General features: G+C 35.2%; 1 protein-coding gene across 1 annotated transcript in view; it reads right to left on the bottom strand.

The window, feature by feature from the left end:
• SHISA9 (shisa family member 9) overlaps window positions 1–27,409 on the bottom strand; it is a 1,615,398-nt gene that overhangs the window by 1,438,071 nt on the left and 149,918 nt on the right. Inside the window, exon 2 of the mRNA XM_044088899.1 lies at window positions 15,903–16,033. Coding sequence (XP_043944834.1) covers window positions 15,903–16,033 — 131 coding nt within the window. The remainder of the gene's footprint in view (window positions 1–15,902; window positions 16,034–27,409) is intronic.

Raw genomic sequence — 27,409 nt, 5'->3', positions numbered from 1 at the left:
TAATACTTTATATTCAGAGCAGAGATGAGGAATCACATACCTAATACTTTATATTCATATCAAAGATGAGGAATCACATACCTAATACCGTATATTCATATCAGAGATGAGGAATCACATACCTAATACCTTATATTCAGATCAGAGGTGAGGAATCACATACCTAATACTTTATATTCAGAGCGGGGATGAGGAATCGCATACCTGATACTTTATATTCAAAGCGGAGATGAGGAATCACATACCTAATACTTTATATTCAGAGCAGAGATGAGGAATCACATACCTAATACTTTATATTCAGAGCAGAGATGAGGAATCACATACCTAATACTTTATATTCAGATCAGAGATGAGGAATCACATACCTAATTCTTTATATTCAGAGCAGAGATGAGGAATCACAAACCTAATACTTTGGATTCAGAGCGGAGATGAGGAATCACATACCTAATACTTTATATTCTGAGTGGAGTTCAGGAATCCCATGCCTAATACTTTATATTCAGAGCAGAGATGAGGAATCACATGCCTAATACTTTATATTCAGAGCAGAGATGAGGAATCACATACCTAATAATTTATATTCAGAACAGAGATGAGGAATCACATACCTAATACTTTATATTCCGAGCAGAGTTGAGGAATCACATACCTAATACTTTATATTCAGAGCAGAGATGAGGAATCACATACCTAATACTTTATGTTCAGATCAGAGATGAGGAATCACAAACCTAATACTTTATATTCCGAGCAGAGTTGAGGAATCACATACCTAATACTTTATATTCAGAGCGGAGAGGAGGAATCACATACCTAATACTTTATATTCAGAGCAGAGATGAGGAATCACAAACCTAATATTTTATATTCAGAGCAGAGATGAGGAATCACATACCTAATGCTTTATATTCCAAGTGGAATTGAGGAATCACATGCCTAATACTTTATATTCAGAGCAGAGATGAGGAATCAAAAACCTAATACTTTATATTCAGAGTGGAGATGAGGAATCACATACCTAATACTTTATATTCCAAGCAGAGCTGAGGAATCACATACCTAATACTTTATATTCAGAGCGGAGATGAGGAATCACATACCTAATACTTTATATTCAGAGCAGAGATGAGGAATCACAAACCTAATACTTTATATTCAGAGCAGAGATGAGGAATCACATACCTAATACTTTATATTCCGAGCGGAGATGAGGAATCACATGCCTAATACTTTATATTCAGAGCAGAGATAAGGAATCACATACCTAATACTTTACATTCCGAGCGGAGATGAGGAATCACATACCTAATACTTTATATACAGAGCTGAGATGAGGAATCACATACCTAATACTTTATATTCAGAGCGGAGTTGAGGAATCACATACCTAATACTTTATATTCAGATCAGAGATGAGGAATCACATGCCTAATACTTTATATTCCAAGCGGAGTTGAGGAATCACATACCTAATACTTTATATTCAGATCAGAGATGAGAAATCACATACCTAATACTTTATATTCGGAGCAGAGATGAGGAATCACATACCTAATACTTTATATTCAGAGCAGAGATGAGGAATCACATACCTAATACTTCATTTTCAGAGCGGAGATGAGGAATCACATACCTAATACTTTATATTCAGATCAGAGATGAGGAATCACATACCTAATACTTTATATTTAGATCAGAGTTGAGAAATCACATACCTAATACTTTATATTCAGATCAGAGATGAGAAATCACATACCTAATACTTTATATTCAGATCAGAGATGAGGAATCACATACCTAATACTTTATATTTAGATCAGAGTTGAGAAATCACATACCTAATACTTTATATTCAGATCAGAGATGAGAAATCACATACCTAATACTTTATATTCAGAGCAGAGATGAGGAATCACATACCTAATACTTTATTTTCAGAGCAGAGATGAGGAATCACATACCTAATACTTTATATTCAGAGCGGAGATGAGGAATCACATACCTAATACTTTATATTCAGATCAGAGATGAGGAATCACATACCTAATACTTTATATTCAGATCAGAGTAGAGAAATCACATACCTAATACTTTATATTCAGAGCGGAGATGAAGAATCACATACCTAATACTTTATATTAAGAGCAGAGATGATGAATCACATATCTAATACTTTACATTCCGAGTGGAGTTGAGGAATCACATACCTAATACTTTATATTCAGATCAGAGATGAGGAATCACATACCTAATACTTTATATTCCAAGCAGAGCTGAGGAATCACATACCTAATACTTTATATTCAGAGCGGAGATGAGGAATCACATACCTAATACTTTATATTCAGAGCAGAGATGAGGAATCACAAACCTAATACTTTATATTCAGAGCAGAGATGAGGAATCACATACCTAATACTTTATATTCCGAGCGGAGATGAGGAATCACATAACTAATACTTTATATTCAGAGCAGAGATGAGGAATCACATACCTAATACTTTATATTCAGAGCTGAGATGAGGAATCACATACCTAATACTTTATATTCAGAGCAGAGATGAGGAATCACATACCTAATTCTTTATATTCAGAGCGGAGTTGAGGAATCACATACCTAATACTTTATATTCATATCAGAGATGAGGAATCACATACCTAATACCTTATATTCAGATCAGAGATGAGGAATCGCATACCTAATACTTTATATTCAGAGCGGAGATGAGGAATCACATGCCTAATACTTTATATTCAGAGCGGAGATGAGGAATCACATACCTAATACTTTATATTCAGAGCGGAGATGAAGAATCACATACCTAATACTTTATATTCAGAGCAGAGATGAGGAATCACATACCTAATACTTTATATTCAGAGCTGAGATGAGGAATCACATACCTAATACTTTATATTCAGAGCGGAGATGAGGAATCACATACCTAATACTTTATATTCAGAGCAGAGATGAGGAATCACATACCTAATACTTTATATTCATATCAGAGATGAGGAATCACATAACTAATACCTTATATTCATATCAGAGATGAGGAATCACATACCTAACACCTTATATTCAGATCAGAGATGAGGAATCACATACCTAATACTTTATATTCAGAGCGGGGATGAGGAATCACATACCTGATACTTTATATTCAAAGCGGAGATGAGGAATCACATACCTAATACTTTATATTCAGAGCAGAGATGAGGAATCACATACCTAATACTTTATATTCAGAGCAGAGATGAGGAATCACATACCTAATACTTTATATTCAGATCAGAGATGAGGAATCACATACCTAATACTTTATATTCCGAGCGGAGTTGAGGAATCACATACCTAATACTTTATATTCAGAGCAGAGATGAGGAATCACATACCTAATACGTTATATTCAGAGCAGAGATGACAAATCACAAACCTAATACTTTATATTCAGAGCGGAGATGAGGAATCACATACCTAATACTTTATATTCCGAGCGGAGTTGAGCAATCACATACCTAATACTTTATATTCAGATCAGAGATGAGAAATAACATACCTAATACTTTATATTCAGATCAGAGATGAGGAATCACATACCTAATACTTTATATTCAGAGCAGAGATGAGGAATCACATACCTAATTCTTTATATTCAGAGCAGAGATGAGGAATCACAAACCTAATACTTTATATTCAGAGTGGAGATGAGGAATCACATATCTAATACTTTACATTCCGAGCGGAGATGAGGAATCACATGCCTAATACTTTATATTCAGATCAGAGATGAGAAATCACATACCTAATACTTTATATTCAGAACAGAGATGAGAAATCACATACCTAATACTTTAAATTAAGAGCAGAGATGAGGAATCACATGCCTAATACTTTATATTCAGAGCGGAGATGAGGAATCACATGTCTAATACCTTATATATTCAGAGCAGAGATGAGAAATCACATACCTAATACTTTATATTCAGAGCTGAGATGAGGAATCACATACCTAATACTTTATATTCAGAGCAGAGTTGAGGAATCACATACCTAATACTTTATATTCATATCAGAGATGAGGAATCACATACCTAATACCTTATATTCATATCAGAGATGAGGAATCACATACCTAATACTTTATATTCAGAGCGGAGATGAGGAATCACATGCCTAATACTTTATATTCAGAGCGGAGATGAGGAATCACATACCTAATACTTTATATTCAGAGCGGAGATGAGGAATCACATACCTAATACTTTATATTCAGAGCAGAGATGAGGAATCACATACCTAATACTTTATATTCAGAGCTGAGATGAGGAATCACATACCTAATACTTTATATTCAGAGCGGAGATGAGGAATCACATACCTAATACTTTATATTCAGAGCAGAGATGAGGAATCACATACCTAATACTTTATATTCATATCAGAGATGAGGAATCACATAACTAATACCTTATATTCATATCAGAGATGAGGAATCACATACCTAATACCTTATATTCAGATCAGAGATGAGGAATCACATACCTAATACTTTATATTCAGAGCAGGGATGAGGAATCACATACCTGATACTTTATATTCAAAGCGGAGATGAGGAATCACATACCTAATACTTTATATTCAGAGCAGAGATGAGGAATCACATACCTAATACTTTATATTCAGAGCAGAGATGAGGAATCACATACCTAATACTTTATATTCAGATCAGAGTTGAGAAATCACATACCTAATACTTTATATTCAGAGCGGAGATGAAGAATCACATACCTAATACTTTATATTCAGAGCAGAGATGATGAATCACATATCTAATACTTTACATTCCGAGTGGAGTTGAGGAGTCACATACCTAATACTTTATATTCAGATCAGAGATGAGGAATCACATACCTAATACTTTATATTCAGGGCGGAGATGAGGAATCACATTCCTAATACTTTATATTCAGATCAGAGATGAGGAATCACATGCCTAATACTTTATATTCAGAGCAGAGATGAGGAATCACATACCTAATACTCTACATTCCGAGCGGAGTTGAGGAATCACATACCTCTGAGCAGAGATGAGGAATCACATACCTCAATAGTTAATGACATGTATGGAAACTAACTGTTTCAGATGTTTTCTTAGAAGAGTTTTTATTTTTTTTATTTTTTTTTTTTTGACGTACCAGTGATCAAAGTGAGTAATGGAAGGCATTATAAAGCATTGTTTATTTCTAAAGCTTTGCTCTGAAGACATTGGTAATAGAGACAACTACAATGACAACCAGAAGTGGGTCACCTTAGGTTATCTAGAGAGAGAGAAATGCCAGCAATGTGATACAAGGTTTGATGGTGATTGTAACAAAATTGACTATGCTGCATTTTTGTCATTTAGGGTAAAACCATAACCTTTGTAGGAGATGCTGGTTTTTCCCAGGCCCTGCTGGAGAACTTGAGTGCCATACAGGGGTATTACTACTGTTTTTCAAGCATCATTACATATGATTAAGAGAAGGGAAGCTTATTAAACCGTTTGTGATCCGGATGAATAATGGAAGAAGGAACAATACACTGTTAAGCTCTAGAACTTTGTTCTGATGACTTTTGCAGTCAAGGTAACAATGATTTAAATAACATATGTAGTATTCTGACTTTAAATTGTAATGCTAATGGAAATTTATTTAGCAGCCAAATAATAATACATATATGATCTCAGAACTATAGACCCAGCCAATTAACAAGTCTAAACAACAAAGCTATGAAATGTATTATATTCGGTTTCATAAATTCTAATATAAAAAAAACTGTCAGTTCTATAGACACACAACAATTTGGTTTTATCAAAATGATATCATATCTACTGAATTTAGTAAACTTCTTTGAGAAAGTCAGTGAATCTGTTGAAAGAAGTTATGTCATTCCTACAGTGTACTTGGATCTGGCCAATGTATCTCATATTCTTATTAAACATTTATTTAAGGTATTAAACAACCTTAAAGGCCCAACTGTTGACCCTTTTGTTATAAGATGGATGAGAAACTGACTAACAGATAGAGCTCACATAATTAAAGTAGCAGGTGCCACCCCCTAAAGGCAAAAAAGCCGAAAAGTGCCATGCTTCAGGAAATCTTCAGTTACTATCTACTTCTCAGATCTCCACACCAATAACCTAGGCATGTGACTAATTAAATTTACTGATGTCTGGAAGCTGGGCATTGCCATTTGCTCAGCATCTGATGTCATGTTACTAGAGTAAGTCCTAAGCCATACAAAGCAAAGACACATTAGAAATGGGATTAAATTAAAAGGAAAGAAGCGGGATATTATCACATTTGGTAAACAAATCTCAAAAGCAGCATATAAGACAGACAGTACCTCATTCCAGATTGATATAGTTGTCAAAGATCTTGTTACCTATGCAGTCAACTGCTATCCTTTAACCACCACATAGAAAAATCAGTCAGGGAATCCTTCCATCCAGCCCATATAATAATTGTATTTCATTCAGATGAAAATAAATTATCAGTCCTCTCAACTATGCCCTAATCAAACCAAATATATAACACAATGACACTTTTAGTGTGTACATATTCAAACACATCACACAACTGGAAAGACCCCAGAGGTTCATTAGTAAAAGGTCATCATACTTAAGATGTTAGCTACCAAAACAGGTTTGACTCTCTATCCCTATAGTATGCCTGTTATGGACTTTTGTGTTGTGTGATTGATGTCTGTCATTTCATGCTGTTAAGAACCCAACCCTTCCTGGTCTCCAAAACCACCACAAAACCAGTAGTTCCACAAACACTTGAGCTAAAGACTTCAGTATCTATCAACAAATAAGAAAGAATGGCAGGACAGATTTATTATCCAGTGCTTCACACATTTGTGTAATAATATTATTTTACTTATAAGACAGAGTGATACCTTTGCTTCCTTTAAGATAATACAATTAGATGGATGCTCATAAATTCATCCTGGGGCTGATTGTTTTGCCCAACAAGATATGGGCTATCCATATGATGATAGTTACTGGCAAGGTGATTATGGTCCATGGACTGACTCTCCCATGTAAATGCTATAAATATATGAATCTAGTAACATCGAACATCAACAACTAGAAATAACCTAGATAGTAGCAAGGCAATCAGGAATGTGTTACCTTTAATGAGTAGCTATAAAAACGAGCATCAAAAAATGTAGCAAAAGACAGGTGACAATAGGGCGTGGCAAGGAAATAGCATAGATTGTGGAGGGGTGGTCAAAAACATTTCAACTGAGGGTGGCCTAATGGTTAAGGTGTTTGCCTTACAAACACAAGGTGCAGGGTTTGAGTCTCACAAGGGATAATTAGCTAGTCTTAAAATGGCTCGCAAGGGCAGTTAGCCTAGTACTAATCTATGAACATATCTATGAACCTGAGCATCAAATCCATGTAATTAGCAGGCAGAGAATTAATAAACATGAAAAGCACATTCATAGCAGAGCAGAGCAGAGATTAGAAGACACTAAAATGAATGAGGCAGAGTGCAGTGATTATCTCAAGTAAGCACTTCAAATAATACAATCGTACAGCAAAGTGCAGTGATTTGATAAATACATACAAAAATAAAAAATGCCATCACTAGCAACAAGAAATTTAAGTCAGTAGCAATAAAATACCATAATTTTATGTTACTGGAAAATGATAGCAAAGCAGTGTAAAACCTTACTGTTTTCTTTATAGGAGGTGTGTAAACAAAGTTTTGTTTGTTTTATCATGATTATTTTTTTACACGTCAAATTCGAGTTCTGGAAATTATTCACAAAAAGCAAATATTTGATAATTGAAAGCAAAGAATTCTGGAAATAGTACATTATATATGTGGTATAAATATTTTAAATCTTTGCTGTCGAAGTGTGAAAAATGCAAGCGCTGTTTTTTATACTGTAATGCTGAAAGCAAGAAAACTGTAGACTGGGTTTTTAAAATGCTAATGTCATTCTTTGAATTTATCTTTTAAAAAATGGATGATGCGTTGTTTTAAAAATATCACGAGGAGTGAGTTGGAGGCTTCACTAAGAATAGTTAAAGAGTGTGGTGGTCCTTCTTAAGGAAATTGCCTTAAAATTGTTATAAAGTAATCCAATGGTCAGATCACATGACTGAAACTTTCTTAGGTGCATAGCTAATAGCCAAGTACCTCAAAAGCAGTCATGCAGCACAGAGATGTTTGCACTGGTTAGTGGAAATATTTTGTCCAACAGAATAACACTTAGTTAATCTGGTGGATATCAATTGCATGAGCTCTGCATTCATTTTACTGAAAAAGAGGGATGCAAGACCAGGGGTAAACAACAGTATATATAATTCATGAATCCTAATATGAATCTTTCAATCATTGGTCCTTTTAGCATTCTCATCTTCTGTCTTAAAAGCCTATGATGCTACAAATGTAAATATTCAGTTTTCTGACAGATGACTTTTTCTATGTGGAAAGCAACCATGCTAGTATATATTGATCAATGCATTTGTCATTCTCAACCTCCTGTGACATATTTATGGAAAAACAACTCCTGTTACAACTATGCTGTTCCCCTACAGCTTGCAGGAATTGCTTGAATGATCTCTCGTCTGTACAATTATGTCTGTGGGGATTTGGTCCTGGCTGAATAGACAGTGGAATGCAAAGATTTATTTGCATTTCTTTCCTTGTACACACTAAAATCTGAGGCAAAAGATAAAAATATTTTATAACTAGGTTAACAAGTTAAAACTAGAAAGTATGCATGCAATATCCTAACCAAAGGAGAAATGATAACATATATACTACAATACTTTCAAATCAGTTTAATTTATTTTCACAACATAAAGAAATCAGTTTAAGGAGATTGCAAGCACCATAATGATACATTTATAAATAACAATATAACAATAATGGTATATCTAATGCACTCACTAAGCAACTTTGCACCAGTTCATTGAGGCCAGATAACATTCCATGAGTTTTTTTAAAAAAGACGGAGTAAAAACAGCATTGTAACGTTTCTAGTTTTCAATGAATCTACACACTGCAGCATCCTTGATGTTTGGAAAGATGCTAGAATAGCACAAAAACGCAAAGATGAATCTAAACTGAATCCAAGAAACTGTTTATCAATGAAATATACATAATCTACAGTATGCGTGGATTTATGGAAAAATAATTACCACATTGATAAAGTGGAAATATAATTTTATTAGCTCAAAGTCAGTATGATTTTGTCAGAAAAAGTTTAGAAAGGTTCTGCTTTCTAAACTTTGTTGTTTTTTTTTTTAATAGGTATCAGCAACCTTAGATTTAAGGTTACCAGTTAATGCTGTGAAACTAGACATAACTAAAATGCCTGGTACCATTCCACATTCCTGTTATAATAGATGGATGTGTATAATTAAATAAAAAATAGCAAACTACTAAACTAGGTAGATAACTGTATGAGAAGCTTTAAAAAGTAAGAATAGTGAGCAAAGTATCAAAGGGTACTGACATCATAGGCAATGTCCTACAGGGGGGTTGAGTTTAGTGAAGACTTTACTGTACAGAATAAATATGTGTATGACTGCAGTATCTTCTGAATCCTATGTTGATGGATTACATGCCCAGAAGGCTACAGCAATGACTATTGCTGCTGTAACTGTGATTTTTACAGACATTTTATCACTGGGTATGGTCACTGGTGGTGTAAATAGGTTTGAGTTGGTGGATGTGAAAAGTGGGGAATATCATTGTCTGTTTGTTTATGCCAATTCAGACACTGCTTGCTGCAGCAAAATGCTGCAGATGGTAAGCATGAACGTGTTTTACTTTCCGTGGTCTTTACTGTTTCTTCATGGTTGTGTGATCATGGAGTCACTAACTTAAGTAAGGGAGATGTGATGTGGAAGGAAGTTTGCTTCATTCAAAAACATATTTTTGTTTTTTCTTATTACTGGATTTCAGTTTGGATAACATCAAAGGGTCATTATTTTTTGGTTAGCAGACTAGATTTGTTGTATCCTCATGGATTGTAATTTATTTCATGGTATCCTAACTTGTGATATATACTAGGGACTCATATACTGGTAGTTAAAACATATCAATAACTGCAAAATAGCACTTGTGGTGTAATTAAATCCATCAATTTTCAGCATGTAGAAATGTGTTGTGATACTGTAGAGTAGGAAATTATTAGGGGGTACAAACTGATTTAACAACCAAGTTTTAAAAAAGAAGATAAGAATTAAGAGCTGAGGATTGCATGGACAGTGATGTTAATTTTGTCCATAATGCTTATAGCAAGGAAAGTGTTTTGGAATAGTATAATTAATCCTTAAAGACAAGTCTAGTAAATCGAGTAGCTTGTAATTTGACTGTATAAATTATTAGTGGTACCAGATAGTGCTGGAACATGATGCAATTGTCTCTTCTTATATGACAAAGAGTGTAATCCTGGTAAAATAGTACAGGAATATTTTGGCAAAATAATAATAAGGTTATGAGTTAATTTATGAAATCTGTTAAAAATGCTCCCTTTAAATTCTGTTTCATGCAGATTGTGTAAAGATATATTTAGTACGCAAAGTTTTAACAGGCATATTTCTATTTTATTTTATTTTCAAAGTCTTAACTAAGATAATACTGGGGATAATACAATATCTGGTAATTTTTAGTACAGATAAATATTAATACCAACAAAAAACATACAACTCACTGGCTTCAGATGCTCTAGAAAATTACCTCCAGATCTATATGTACAAATTTAAATTCTGTAATTCTGTAGCTATATTTTATATATATATATATATATATATATATATATATATATATATATATATATATATATACAGAGAGAGAGAGAGAGAGAGCACCTTTCTTGCATACAAAGAAGTCAAATGTCTGATGTCTCTTATGTTGCTCTGTGTCATCTGCACTAATATTTTGCTAAGAAATATGTGCAAATGTGTAAACTCCAAACATTCACAGTTATGTGATGCGATACAGTTTATCAGCCATGTTAAAGATTAAATGTTTTCCTTCACTGGGAACATTCACATCTGTATGGTACTTCATTACCAGCCAAACTAAATGTGCAGCAACAAAAGCTGTCAGATACTAACACAAACAACAGTCAGCCAGGTCCCTACAGTTTAAGTGACGACATCAATTGCTACAGATATACGTCCACTATGAACATCCATACTCTGAAAGCCAGAGTGCCATGTGATGCCATGTGCCTACAGTTTAAGTGACTACATCCATTGCTACAGATATAAGTCCACTATGAACATCCATACTCTGAAAGCCAGAGCGCCATGTGATGCCATGTGCCTACAGTTTAAGTGACTACATCCATTGCTACAGATATAAGTCCACTATGGAGATTCATACTCTGAAAGCCAGAGCGCCATGTGATGCCAGGTCCCTACAGTTTAAGTGACGACATCAATTGCTACAGATATACGTCCACTATGAACATCCATACTCTGAAAGCCAGAGTGCCATGTGATGCCATGTGCCTACAGTTTAAGTGACTACATCCATTGCTACAGATATAAGTCCACTATGAACATCCATACTCTGAAAGCCAGAGCGCCATGTGATGCCATGTGCCTACAGTTTAAGTGACTACATCCATTGCTACAGATATAAGTCCACTATGGAGATTCATACTCTGAAAGCCAGAGCGCCATGTGATGCCATGTGCCTACATTTTAAGTGACTACATCCGTTCCTACTGATATAAGTCCACTATGGAGATTCATACTCTGAAAGCCAGAGTGCCATGTGCCTACAGTTTAAGTGACTACATCCATTGCTACAGATATACGTCCACTATGGAGATTCATACTCTGAAACCCAAAGTGCCATGTGATAACACATTAATTTCACCTTTTTTAACACAGATGTTCAGTTTTTGATATGATGGTAAAGAGTGAGTTAATCTGCATTACAGGTACAGTGATTATAGACATGAGTATTCATTAATGTGTACATATGTCATGGATTCTTGTCAGTTAGTACCCAGAGTTCTGACAAGTTTTATCTTTAATTTGTAGAAAAAACATGTACCAACTGGATGGTGTTGCTATTGTATCTCAAAGACCACCATTTGTGGCATTCACCTCTAACATCAGTAATACTTCTTGCAATAACTGCTGTCAACATTGAATATTAACATACTCTAAAGGAACTGAATGTGCCATTTTCAAAATGAGCTTCTACTTACTGAACTGGATGCTGTTAGCAATTTACAGCCTTGAGTGGACATTGCCTTCATCCTACAAGTGATCATTTATTTAAGTTCAAGTCAATAGGAAGACACCTGTTATGACACCATTTTTAGCTGAATACCTGTGAATCCTTAGACCACTTTCCCATTAAGTTTAGCTTGCTTTTTAGACTAAACAACCATATGCATTTCTAAAAAATCAGACAGGTAGTTCTGTTAGCAAAATTAAAAGTGCTGACCTTATCATAGTGTTTGATATTGTACAATAATTATCTGTATTTGCAAAACATATTTTAAAAACAAGTTTGTGCAGCATGTACAGAAATCATCTTGAAAAATGTTTTTTTCTGAACATTTACAGATTTATTTCTGTAATGTTATTAGGTAAAAAAATATATAAGGCAGAAAAGAAGTAAATGGGATATTATGAGCAGAATCCTTTCACAACTTCTTTTTCCACTAGTTCTATTGCCCAGATTATTTTTACAACTACAATATTGTCTTTACAACTACCCACATTGTTTTTACAGCTGCCATATTGTTTTTACAACTACCCAATTTTTTACAACTGCCATATTGTTTTTACAGCTATCCACATTATTTTTACAACTACTATATTGTTTTACAATTACCTAAATTGTTTTTATAACTACCCACATTGTTATTACAACTGCCATATTGTTTTTACAACTACTCACATTGTTTTTACAGCTGCCATATTGTTTTTACAACTACTCAATTTTTTACAACTGTCATATTGTTTTTACAGCTACCCACATTATTTTTACAACTACTATATTGTTTTACAATTGCCCAAATTGTTTTTACAACTACCCACATTGTTATTACAACTGCCATATTGTTTTTACAACTTCTCACATTGTTTTTACAGCTGCCATATTGTTTTTACAACTACTCAATTTTTTTACAACTGCCATATTGTTTTTACAACTACCCACATTATTTTTACAACTACTATATTGTTTTACAATTACCCAAATTGTTTTTACAACTACCACATTATTTTTACTACTACCCAAATTGTTCTCACAACTACCATAGTGTTTTTACAAATACACAAATTGTTTTTACAACTACACAAATTGTTTTTTACAACTACCACATTATTTTACTACTACCCAAATTGTTCTCACAACTACCATATTGTTTTTACAAATGCACAAATTGTTTTTACAACTACACAAATTGTTTTTGCAACTACCACATTATTTTTACTACTACCGAAATTGTTTTTACAACTACCCATGTTGCTTCGACATACTACATATCCCAACCACCAATATACAACAATTAGTTTTTCTCACAGTCATACAGCTGCATGCATTACTACACAATGATGCTGCCAATATATACTTATTTATTTCTAACTGTCAGTGGTACATAAACAGCACTAGACTGAACTGGTATATTATCTCCTACTGGCATCCATACCAGCTGTAAGGGCAAATGGAAAACAACAAGAAATCATATGAAATTAATGTGGTTTCACAGCATTAATGCTGACTTAATAAATGCACTGATATGGTGGAAGGACAACCTGGAAGGCCAGCAAAACTCCAACATACTAAAAAGGTAAATTCTCAAAACAAAAAAAAAACAGGTTCATATTTACTAGGCTTGTTTTTATTTAACTCTGTTGAATTACTCAAGTTTCATGTCTGGTTATATTTGCCTTCCCCCTAAAAATTGAAAAAGTGTGTTTTAGCTTAAAGTCACTTTTTTATTCCTTCCAAAAAGAGTAATGCATTCCAGATACAAAGCTTTAAATACCTAAACTTAAGACTGAGTTTAGATTTTACAATATAGCAAACAGGAATTTAATGTACATATATAGATAGATAGATCTAGGTATATAGATATTTTTTTAATATCATTCTTTCTCAGCTCTGCAGTGACTTATGCGTGAGAATAATAATGTAAGACAGTACAGAGTGAAGGGTGTAGTCCCTCACATGAGGTGCAGATAGTTTGCACCACTGCAAAAACTCCTATCTGTATTTGAGTCAGTTATGAATTTACAAGAACAGACTGAGTACTGTTGGAGTGATGCTTGATATACTCACAGACAGTTTCATGTGTTGCTGTTCAAAGTCATATCCTTCTATCACCAGGTAGTGATGCAGCGCAGCAGGCAGACCCATTTTTTAGGTGGGCACTGAAAGTCTTCCTTATATATGAAAATAGTCACTCACTTTTGTATTAGGCTGTGTAGTAATATAGCACAGCTGTACTTCTGCTTTTCCACTTTACATTAATACTTCATCGTTTACTTGTAGTTTTCTCTCATTCTCTTCTAATATCCTCTTATATCAGCCCTTACTTTTGTAAGTTTTAGAAATTCAGAGCACAGATTCAAGGGAAACTATAGAACTGCATCTGGAGCATTTCTCCCCGGGCCTCCGCTGAAAACAGGCTCTGCGGAACCTAGTCGGACATTCCCGGTCAACAAATGTTAAATAAATAAATAAATAAATAAAAACTGAAAAGAATATATATCTGAAAATAGCAATCCAAAAATGGAAACTATTGACAGATTCTGGCCGAGTGTCAACAATGAAACTGGAGATTACAACATGTTAACTTACACATAAATAACAGTGGAAGAACATAGCTATACATAAAGAAATGTACATATTATAGGTAAGAAAATCAAGGGAAAATGTTTCAGATAATAAATTTAAATGTCATTTGAACCAGTCTTCTGGAAATCCTGAAGTACGGGAAAAAAACAAAAACCAATGACAGAAATGGAGTGCTTCTAACATTATACAAAAACAATATGACTGCATGTTTTGCAGCAGCTTGCAGGGATAAACAAAGAAAGACTGACACACCCAGAAGGATTAGACGTGACCACTCTGCAGACAATGGACATCCTAAGCAAGCTATGCTTAAATAGTAGGACTGTTGTTACATTCCCAATCTTGTGCACTGTGGGAGTTGTTACACATGACAGGAGGTGCATGGATATACGTCTAACAAGCAGATCATATTTCTGAGACTTCAGATGGTAGTTACAGGGAATGGTGCGTGCATCCAAGCACAATCATTGGTAATAGAATCAGAAATTAGCTAATTTTTCCATCAGAACAATAACTATAACAAATGGCTTCACAAAGAGCAATCTAAAGTAGCAAAGCTTTAAATACCTAAACTTAAGACTGAGTTTAGATTTTACAATATAGCAAACAGGAATTTAAAAAATGTTTTGAGATCTCATTTTGCAGATCTTGATGTAAAGCTAGGCTTTGGACAGTAGAGAAACGTGCGTGTAATGATCACAAAGCAACATAAATCAGGTATGAAGCCAATCCAATGTGAGGAACATGAGGAACAGGAGGGGAACGCTGAGGTATGGGGATAGAGATGGGTTAGATTTCATTAGAGATAGGGCTGGAAATAATCCAGGCATCCAAGCAACTGTTGGTTGGAATAAATCTCATTAACTAGGGTTATAAGTCCAAAGCTAAAGGCAAACAGAACATTCTGAACAGCAGGGACAATTGAAGGATAGATAACACCAGCACCAGTCCAAAAAAATATGTCTTGTTATCCAACAGGAAAAATTAAAGCAATCAGTGCCATTTGTGGTTACTGAAAAAAAAGAGATGCCATATGCAATCAAACTTACATAAGTTGTTTGCAGTAGTTGTTCGTGGCTGTATATTCTCATAATGTTGTATAGGGAGCACAACATTTCCATCTCTTTCTGTCTGTTCTGTTATATTTGGAGCCTGTTGACGCATTACATCAGCAAGGGCCCTAAAAGGAAAAAGCAGGAAAAATACTTATGTTTTGCTACACCAAAAGAATATTTTAATCAATAATTCATATAAATGCACTATTTCAACCACTATTCAGAAACAATAGTGAATCAACTGGCAGGAATCTGGCAAATTGTTAATAACAGTAACTGTATTTTTATTTTTTGTTTTCAGTTCTGTTTCTTTCCTTTGATAAATTGGTCTCTTATTACTCGGAACCAACCTATTCTCCTATCACTTACTAACCCATCTTTTAAACTTACAGCTTGTTCTAATGTTATGAAGGTCTGTGACCTGCATGAAGCTACTTCTCTTGTTCATAAACTTGTCATTAATTTTACAAGAGTGTTGCACCATTAGCAGTTCAGGATTCCTTACATTTATTATTTTACTTACACATATTTCCCTTTCCTTTACAATTATTCCTCTTCACCTTCTCACCCCTGTGTTATTAGAGTCACTGTTTAAATTCCTGCTCCAATAAGTTGACTTATAGCTTCCTATCTATATTTATGGTGTCCCAGTTTTACATTTCTATCATTGCTGCATTTAATTTGCATTTGATTTGTACGTATGTCCTTGAGATTAGCCTATATCAATGTTTATAGTTGCAGACAGTACTATATGGTTGTAGGATGATACTGTTAAATGGAGAGCGCTGTATTATGTGCTGCTGTGATACTTTTCTTCCCAGAATTCAAGTGAAAATGAGCCTGGCACAGATGGACAAAATGCCACCTCACAAATGAGACAAGGTCACGTTAACCCCACTACGAACAGACCTGTAATAGAAATGGAGTGATCTGAAAGGTTATGAGGCCATCTTTCTTATTTTGGACCATCATACTATTACCAGATTGACTGGGAAACTAAATGTGCAGTGCTGATGTTCTGATGGGTTGCCCATTAAATCATTTAAGTGCATCTTATCCCTTAGCCTTTTCTACTCTTCTTTTTTATTTATTTCTCCTTTCATCTTGAGAAATTTAAATTATTTTTCATTTTCTTCCATATTCATGAGATTCAGTGTATGAAATAGGTACCTAAACATACTGCATTACTTTTAAGATGGTGTCATGCCAGCAATTAGCAGCAGTGATGGTGTCATGCCAGCAATTAGCAGTCATGTATTGCAGTGATGGTGTCATGCCAGCAATTAGCAGTCATGTATTGCAGTGATGGTGTCATGCCAGCAATTAGCAGTCATGTATTGCAGTGATGGTGTCATGCCAGCAATTAGCAGTCATGTATTGCAGTGATGGTGTCATGCCAGCAATTAGCAGCAGTGATGGTGTCATGCCAGCAATTAGCAGTCATGTATTGCAGTGATGGTGTCATGCCAGTAATTAGCAGTCATGTATTGCAGTGATGGTATCATGCCAGCAATTATCAGTCATGTATTGCAGTGATGGTGTCATGCCAGCAATTAGCAGTCATGTATTGCAGTGATGGTGTCATGCCAGCAATTAGCAGTCATGTATTGCAGTGATGGTGTCATGCCAGCAATTAGCAGTCATGTATTGCAGTGACATATTTTCTTATAACCCTACTCGAATAAGATCCAGCTGGTGAACAAGTATGAATAACAATCCTACTAGAGCCAGACAAAAAGCATCTTTCACTCTTGAGGCTTTTTCATGCTTGTAAAAGTAAACTTAGAATAAACTATCCTGCTCAGCTCACTTAGTGAAGGAACATGTTGGTGCAGTGGTAATGTGCATAGTAAAAGACTTTGAACAGTTCCACAGACCTGGGTTTAAAACCCAGCTCTGAATATATGACTTATCCTATGCTACAGACTGGAGAGCATATGTAGCCCCTATATGTTTGGGGTTGGGGGTTGCGATAATGTTATGGTGTTTATCTTACAGACAGAAGGTGGAGGGTTTAATTCTCCAATGGGATAACTGACTAGATAAAATGGCCTACAAAGGCAATTAGCCTAGCACTAACCTTTGAATTTCCTGCGAGTACCAAACACTGACATGTATGGCTAACTTGATAAATGAAGCATTTAAACAAAAGCCACATTTTTTTCACTTCCACCTCAGGTAAATTGAGCTTAGCAGTTGCAATAAAAAAGAGTTATAACTCACACACTGTTAAAACAGAAATGAGGATAAGGTGCCCAAAGTACAGACATAATGGTAATCTTTAAATTTATTTCATTTTGTTGAGATGATTTTTAAGACAAAGAAGTCACCATAGCTCTCAACCTTCCAGCTCCAAAATGAGGAAAATCTACCTCTTATAATATGGAAAAAATAGCAAAATGTACAGTAGAATACCTTCTAACAGCCTACTAACAACTTCAACTAGGAAGCTCACGGTTGGTTAAAACGTGCTAGTTTATACTTATAAAAAGTTATTTTGACGAATTAATATTATTCAATACTATTTACTATGGATATCAGTTAAAAAAATTCCTAACACTGAATATGTGACAGACCCTTTCAATGTGGAGCTTTGAGGAACATGGCTGTTTTAAGACCCAAAATGAGGAACGTTGCTCGTAATGAGGCATGTTTGAGAGGTATGGGTCACTCACACATTCAGTCATGCCAACACTCAACACATATATATGGTAACATAGGTTGGGGGAAAGACAATGTGGGCTTCATCCATTCACAATGGAGTTAAATCCTTCATCCCTGGCTGGAGTGAGGGTGGATGGTGGCTTTCCCACCCGTACATTAAGTAAAAGGAGGAAAACCGCTACAGAGAGAAACACACACACACACACACACACACACACACACACACACACACACACACACACACACACACACACACGCCAGAGTGCACACACACACACACACACACACACACACACACACACACACACACACACACACACGCGTGCAGGCGTGCACACACACACACACACACACACACACACACACACACACACACACAAACGTACACACCGAGATTTAAGAGAGAAAGAATCCTGAAGGAGAGGGTTAGAAAAAATCTTGATGGACTGGCGAGGATTCCAGTTAACTGGGAGGTATTTCTACAAGTTATATTGGAGGAGTTGTTATCCTACATCTGAAAAGCTATACTCCTGTATGAACAGAGTAATTGTCTTTGTAAAAGTAATGAACTCTCTGAACTTTCCAATCACGTTGGACCAGTTATTCAAAACAATAAACTTAAACCTCATAGTCAAGTGATACCACAAGTACAAATGAACAAGTGGCTGTGTTAAAAGAGAATCCGGACTTGATGGAGAACAAGAATGAACAATTAAGGAAAGATGTAGAAGGAATGAAAAAGTTAAAGAAGTGGTCTGTGCAGCTTCAGAAAGGCTGTCATATAGCTAGACTAAGGTCCTTAATATCCTCTTGTTTTATATCATCAGACATAAGGTAAACTGTTAAGTCTCATTTTTTAACACTGGGGTAACTGCCTGAAACACATATTTATTCCAAGGATACTCCTGCTTCTCTGAGTTAGTTGCATGCCTAAATTTGTCCATTAATTCAAATTTCGCAAAAGTCACCTTACAAAACAGCAACTTACCAAAATACATTAAGAATAAATTTTGTGATACAGTAAATCCTTATGGCTCAGTTATCTTGCCCCAAATAACATTCCTGGCAATGGCCCATTTTTTTGAAGATATCTTTTCTATAGTTTTTCTTAACTTCAATGTAATATTGCATTATGCTATTGTACTGTTCTCTCTCTTCGGCTGAGACTGCAACTGGTCTTTTGTGATTGGTGCTGGTCACTGGTCAACAAATTCAAATTACATTCGGGTCTTTTCTTCTCTCTGTAGCAGCTGCCATCACTGCATATGTTCTCTTTACAGGCACTTCCTCAAGCACTTCCTGTGACTTTGAGTGTGCTAGTGTTTCTGGTTCACCTTCCCACTGCATAATATCTTCTGAACTTCAAGTTCCCCCTCCCTCACCTTCCTGCAATGCCTGTAAAGAGAATACGTACTAAAAAGGACACTGCTTTGCTATGTAACACACAGACTACAGGGAATGATAACATTTTTCTAACAGGACACCTTCAGTCTACAGAAAAAGACATCATTTTTTTCCAAAAGATATAGTAGAAAAAAGAGGCAAGGGGCAGGTGAAAAGGAAGAAATAAAAACTTAACATGGAAGGATTGAAGAATATTCCTGTAAAAAAAAAGAAAAGAAAGACAGATGTTGTCTACATGGTGCAAAATGTGGATGTACAAAGCCAGCTGGATGAGAATTGTATGTTTGCAAATGTAATAAGCAATGAAAACAGCGGGATTAATAAGACTAATGGTGATGAAGATCATTCCTTTGTAACAACTGATAGAGCAGATATTACTGAATTAGAAGTTGTAGATTCTTCAGATCTGGTCAGAAAAGATATTCTTGCAATTGGAGATTCAATTATTAGGGGAACTGATACTTATATTTGCAGAGAAGATAACATACATCAAATAGTGTTATGCTTGCCAGGAGCAAAAATAGAATATGTGAGACAAGCCTTGGAATTCCTTAATGTAAGGAAGTATGGATCTGTTTTTATTCATGTCAGTACAAATTATCTCATCTGCAAGACTGTAACTAGGGAACTTACAGCCCTCTTAGATAGTATAGCTTGTACTGGTGTTAGGATATATTTTCATAAATCACATATAGTCAGGTCACCGTGAATGAAAATATTTTTTGGGTAAATACCTACATGAAAAAGACTGTCCCGTTTTAAAAAATGGAACTGTGTAGAGCATCCAAGCCTTGCTTTAGGCACACATGTGTTCAGATAGAATGGCATGCATTTCTCAAGATCAAGGAAGAGAACTTTTGCAGCAGATATTTTACAATATTTGGCAAACACTATGCAGGATTTTTGCCAAGTCGAAAATTTAACAGTTCACAGATAGCAACATCTGATGCATCTCTGATGGTTGTTAATGCAAGGGGCATTAATAATATTTTTTTTTATTGGAAAATTTGCTATGTTCCCACAAGACCAATGTTATAGTTTGTGAAACATGGTTAAGAACAATGACTAGAAACCAGTTCTGACAGGGTATAAATGTTTTTAATGTAACAGACATTCTAACAAAAAAAAAATCAGGTGGAGGTGTTATGATAGGGATTAAAGATAGATATGATACCTGTGATTACTACATGTTCAATGATAATACCAATACTACAGGCTGTGTAACTTTGACAATAAAGACAACCCTGGAACATATAACAATTGCAGTAGTGTATAGACCACCAAAGTCAAGTGCAAATGACCTAGAGGAATTCATACATTTCTTACATGAAACACAGGAAGGAAGAATAATATTAGCTGGGGACTTAAATTTACCAGAAACATTCTGGAATGATACTGCCTCAACAACATTAGTAAAGAAATTATTTGTAATTTATGTTAAGGAACAACTATTGCATCAGATTGTAACAAAAAACTACCAGGAAACAGAGCATACCAGACATTGTTTGTGTTCCTAAAAAAATTACTATTATTTCAAGTCAAATTTTGCCACCATTGATGTGCAGTGATCATGGGGTTATAAAGGTTAATGTGTTGCTAGATAATTTTGCCAAACTGAAATCTAAGCCAATGCACAGAAGGTTAATTACAGATTACATGGAAGCAAAACAGTCACTGTCTAAAACTTACTAGAGTGATGTGTTCAGTGAAACTGCAGATGAAATGTAGAAAGTTTTTCAGAAACTGGTGGAGTGCAAACAATAAAAAAAATGTTTAACATCAGGATCTAGGTATACAATGTCAGGGGGATATATTTCCATAAGAACAAGATACCTGATTAAGGTAAGAGACATAAAAAATAAGAAATGGAAGAGATGTCAAACTACAACTTTGAAAACTGAAATAAACAAGCTAGGCAAACAAATTAAGCATAGTCAAAGTAAACTTTATTGTCATTTAGAACTGTAGCCTAAACAAAATTTCATGCATCAGCTCAATTCTTGAAATTACTAAGGAAAGTGAAACAACACATACAAGTAGAGGAATAAACCTAACAAATACAATACTACTCCCAGTACACACAAAAAAGAGCAGATACATTTACCAGCACTCATATACAAAAAGAATACCCTCCCCGAGTTAAATTAAAAACCCTTTTTTGTTGTGTCTTTCGACTTTTCCTGGTTAGGGGTCGCCACAGCAGAACTCCGGTCAGCTAATGATTGGCAGTTGATTTTTACGTGCTGAGTTGCCAGCCCTAACGCACAACCTTCAACGAAGGTACGCCCATTCATGCATGTCTCCACGCAGAAGACGCTCTAGCTAAGAGTCAAACCGGTCAGCATCTTACTGTGAGGCAACAACGCTACCGCAGCACCACCACCGCAGATTAAATTAAAAACCCTATTTAAGGTAATACAAAACACACAACAGATTGAACAATGCCAAAGTTATTTGTCAAATATTGCACTTGAGTGTGTTAAATAATACTGAATATGGATATAATAAATAAATATTGTATTTACTTGGAATATATGTAAGTCTATATTGCATCAATAAATAAAAATTGATTTATGTGTCCAGTCCCCTGGGACTAGTGCCCTAGTTCAGAAGTCTAATCACTGTAGGGTAGAAACTGTTACTGAATCTTGTAGTCCTGCAGCAGATGCTGCGATATCTCCTGCCCGATATCAGATGCTTAAACAGTCCATGCGCAAGATGCGTGGTGGGCTGTATTATTATGATGGCCTTTTGGAATAAAGTTGTTGTATTGATAAAACACTGGAACCTGTTGGCTTCTCTGCAAGCCTCACCACTCCTTGCAGCGCCTTCCTTTCTGTTAACTGTGCAGCATCCAAACCGCACTGTGAAGTTGCAGGTGAAGATGATCTCTATTGCATCTCTAAAGAAGGTGGAGAGAATATTAGGAGGAAGCTTAGCTTTTCTCAGCCTTATTAAAAAGTAGAGACATCGGTGCGCTTTCTTGACCAGTTGCCTGGTGTTTCCCGGCCATGACAGATCCTTTGATATGCATACACCCAGGAATTTTGTAGTGTTAACCCTCTCCACACCCTCACCTTTGATCCTGAACACTGGGTGGTTTGTACTCCTTTTCCTGAAGTTGATGATAATCTCGTTGGTCTTGCTTAACTTCAGATCAAGGTTGTTCTCCTTGCACCAACTGATCAAAGATGCTACCTCCCCTCTGTATGCCCTTTCATCCTCCTTTGTGACGAACCCCACGACTGTGGTGTCATCAGCAAACTTGATGATATGGCTGGACTTTTGCTTAGCATAGCAATTGTGACTCACAATGATGAATAAAAGTGAGCTGAGAACACATCCCTGTGGAACCCCATTATTAATCGTGATGCATTTTGATGTGTTCTTACCTGAACACACTCTCTGCGGTCTCTCAATCAGAAATTCCAGGATCCGGTCACAGAGATGTTTACTGATTCCTAAATGTGCCAGTTTTTCTTTCAGCTGCATTGGTACTACCATATTAAATGCAGAGCTGAAGTCTATGAACAGCATCCTCACATAGTTGTCTTTGTCCTCTAAATGTTCAAGTGAGATGTGTAGTGCTACTGATATGGCATCAGCCATGGATCGGTTAGCTCATGGTATTTTCATTGCTCTAGTTGAACTCTTGGTATTGTCATTACTCTAGTTGAACTCATGGTATGTTCATTGCTCTAGTTGAACTCGTGGTATTTTCATTGCTCTAGCTGAACTCATGGTATTGTCATTGCTCTAGATGAACTCATGGTATGTTCATTGCTCTAGATGAACTCATGGTATGTTCATTGCTCTAGCTGAACTCATGGTATGTTCATTGCTCTAGTTAAACTCGTGGTATTTTCATTGCTCTAGCTGAACTTGTGGTATTTTCGTTGCTCTAGTTGAACTCATGGTATGTTCATTGCTCTAGTTGAACTCATGGTATGTTCATTGCCCTAGTTGAACTCATGGTATGTTCATTGCTCTAGTTGAACTCGTGGTACTTTCATTGCTCTAGCTGAACTTGTGGTATTTTCGTTGCTCTAGATGAACTCGTGGTATGTTCATTGCTCTACCAAGAAAAAATAACCGAAACTTCAAACCAAAAGAATACACGGATCCCAGCTCTCCACACGTAAAAAAGTAAGATTTTTAATTTTAAGTGCGTTAAAATATCAGTACACTTTTCATCAAGGCAGATGCCTTAACTTCTTCAGAAACTTCAAACAACATCAAATAACCACCATTTATAGTGTGGCTATAACAAGCATTCATTAATCCATTTAATACATTAAAGGCATATACCAGAATTTAAGCATAAACTAACCCATGTTTAAAATACCATAATCATTTAAACTAACATAGTTTTAACACTATTTAAAACCAGTGAAAATAAATGGAAATATATACTAGTAAATACTAGTCAATAATTCAATGATGTATATATAAGAATGTGCACATAGATATATATACATATATCACATATACATACAAACGTGTATATATATATATATATATATATATATATATATATATATATATATATATATATACACATGACTACTACCCAATCCGGTACAGTAAACAATGCAGTTAATATATTAGTTAAACTGATGAAATGAAATAAAATAAACAAACATTTATCTCCAATAAATAACCCACGTAAAAAACATTTAGACGAATAATGATAAAACATATAAACATATAAAAATGAGAATATACATCTCCTGGAAACTTATCAAATCCAATTTTTATCCTCACTAAAGGAACCTTTTATCATATTCCCTGTCCAGATTTTGTTTTTTATTTTTTATTTTTTATTTTTTATGATTTATATGTTTTTTTATTTTTTATTTTTATTAACCAACTAATCTTCCATGATGTTAATGTATATAGTTGTTTAACAAATAGCTATTTCAACACTCACTAATATTACCTGTCTAGGTTTTTCAATCTTAGGATACACATAATGGAGCTCATTTCATTAATGCCTGGAAATTGACAGGCATTTGTCCTGAGCTGCCATAGGAGTTCCTTCCTCTCCAATTTCAAAGACTCAGGTCCACCCCTTTTATCTTGTTTAAAAAACAAAATCTGGACAGGGAATATGATAAAAGGTTCCTTTAGTGAGGATAAAAATTGGATTTGATAAGTTTCCAGGAGATGTATATTCTCATTTTTACATGTTTATATGTTTTATCATTATTCGTCTAAATGTTTTTTACGTGGGTTATTTATTGGAAATAAATGTTTGTTTATTTTATTTCATTTCATCAGTTTAACTAATATATTAACTGCATTGTTTACTGTACCGGATTGGGTAGTAGTCATGTGTATATATATATATATATATATATATATATATATATATATATATATATATATATATATATACACGTTTGTATGTATATGTGATATATGTATATATATCTATGTGCACATTCTTATATATACATCATTGAATTATTGACTAGTATTTACTAGTATATATTTATTTCCATTTATTTTCACTGGTTTTAAATAGTGTTAAATCTATGTTAGTTTAAATGATTATGGTATTTTAAATAGGGGTTAGTTTATGCTTAAATTCCGGTATATGCCTTTAAGGTATTAAATGGATTAATGAATGCTTGTTATAGCCACACTATAAATGGTGGTTATTTGATGTTGTTTGAAGTTTCTGAAGAAGTTAAGGCATCTGCCTTGACAAAAAGTGTACTGATATTTTAACGCACTTAAAATTAAAAATCCTACTTTTTTACGTGTGGAGAGCTGGGATCCGTGTATTCTTTGGGTTTAATGTTCATTGCTCTAGTTGAACTTGTGGTATTTTCGTTGCTCTAGTTGAACTCATGGTATTTTCATTGCTCTAGTTGAACTCATGGTATTGTCATTGCTCTAGTTGAACTCATGGTATTGTCATTGCTCTAGATGAACTCACGGTATTGTCATTGCTCTAGTTGACCTCATGGTATTGTCATTGCTCTAAATGAACTCATGGTATTTTCATTGCTCTAGTTGAACTCATGGTATTGTCATTGCTCTAGTTGAACTCATGGTATGTTCATTGCTCTAGATGAACTCATGGTATGTTCATTGCTCTAGCTGAACTCGTGGTATTGTCATTGCTCTAGTTGAACTCACGGTATTATCATTGCTCTAGTTGACCTCATGGTATTGTCATTGCTCTAGCTAAACTCATGGTATGTTCATTGCTCTAGTTGAACTCATGGTATTGTCATTGCTCTAGTTGAACTCACGGTATTGTCATTGCTCTAGCTGACCTCATGGTATTGTCATTGCTCTAGTTGACCTCATGGTATTGTCATTGCTCTAGATAAACACATGGTATGTTCATTGCTCTAGTTGAACTCATGGTATGTTCATTGCTCTAGTTGAACTCATGGTATTTTCATTGCTCTAGTTGACCTCATGGTATTGTCATTGCTCTAGCTGAACTCATGGTATGTTCATTGCTCTAGTTGAACTCATGGTATGTTCATTGCTCTAGTTGAAATCATGGTTTTGTCATTGCTCTAGATGAACTCATGGTATTGTCATTGCTCTAGTTGAACTCGTGGTATGTTCATTGCTCTAGTTGAACTCGTGGTATTGTCATTGCTCTAGCTGAACTCATGGTATTTTCATTGCTCTAGTTGAACTCATGGTATTGTCTTTGCTCTAGTTGAACTCATGGTATTGTCTTTGCTCTAGTTGAACTCATGGTACTTTCATTGCTCTAGTTGAACTCATGGTATGTTCATTGCTCTAGTTGAACTCATGGTATGTTCATTGCTCTAGTTGAACTCATTGTATTTTCATTGCTCTAGCTGAACACATGGTATTTTCATTAGTTACCTTGTGCAGCCACACTTATAATGGGCCCAGTGTGTCATACACTGCATTCTCTAAAGATAGTTGGTGATCGTACCCATGATCATGAAGGGCCGCCACCATGTGAACTTGATGATAACTTGCTGTGATGACATGAACTACTGGATGCAGGAGATCCTATAGACAGGTATCTCACAGTGCTGTATAACCGAGACTTCAAATGAGTGGTTCTGGTCTATGGGTTTTGCTATGTGCAGATGAACACTGACAGGCCTGCCTGACTTCTTTTGTGTTACTTCCTCTCCACACTTTTTCTAGTACTTTCATGAGACTCATATGGTGTGCCACCTACTATGTCCCCATCTGTCCAAGCAGTACTCTATCTTTGTTCCTGTCCACCACTAATCCCTACTCAAGTTTAGTAGGTCTCAGATAATGTTTGCATGGAGGTGGAGATATCTGCTGTCTGGCCACCATACTGTGTATGTTTGTGACCATGGAATTATCCCTGCTCTCTACCATTTCCATGTACTGATGGAAATTCTGATGTATACCCTGCTGTACCTTGATAACTTCTAGATGAATCTCTGTGGCAG

The sequence above is a fragment of the Protopterus annectens genome, chromosome 12.part0 (genome assembly GCF_019279795.1).
Source record: "Protopterus annectens isolate FY-2018-M chromosome 12.part0, PAN1.0, whole genome shotgun sequence".
NCBI classification, from domain to species: domain Eukaryota; kingdom Metazoa; phylum Chordata; order Ceratodontiformes; family Protopteridae; genus Protopterus; species Protopterus annectens.
The sequence above is the reverse complement of the archived record's forward strand: the minus strand, read 5'-3'. Positions and strand labels throughout refer to the sequence as shown.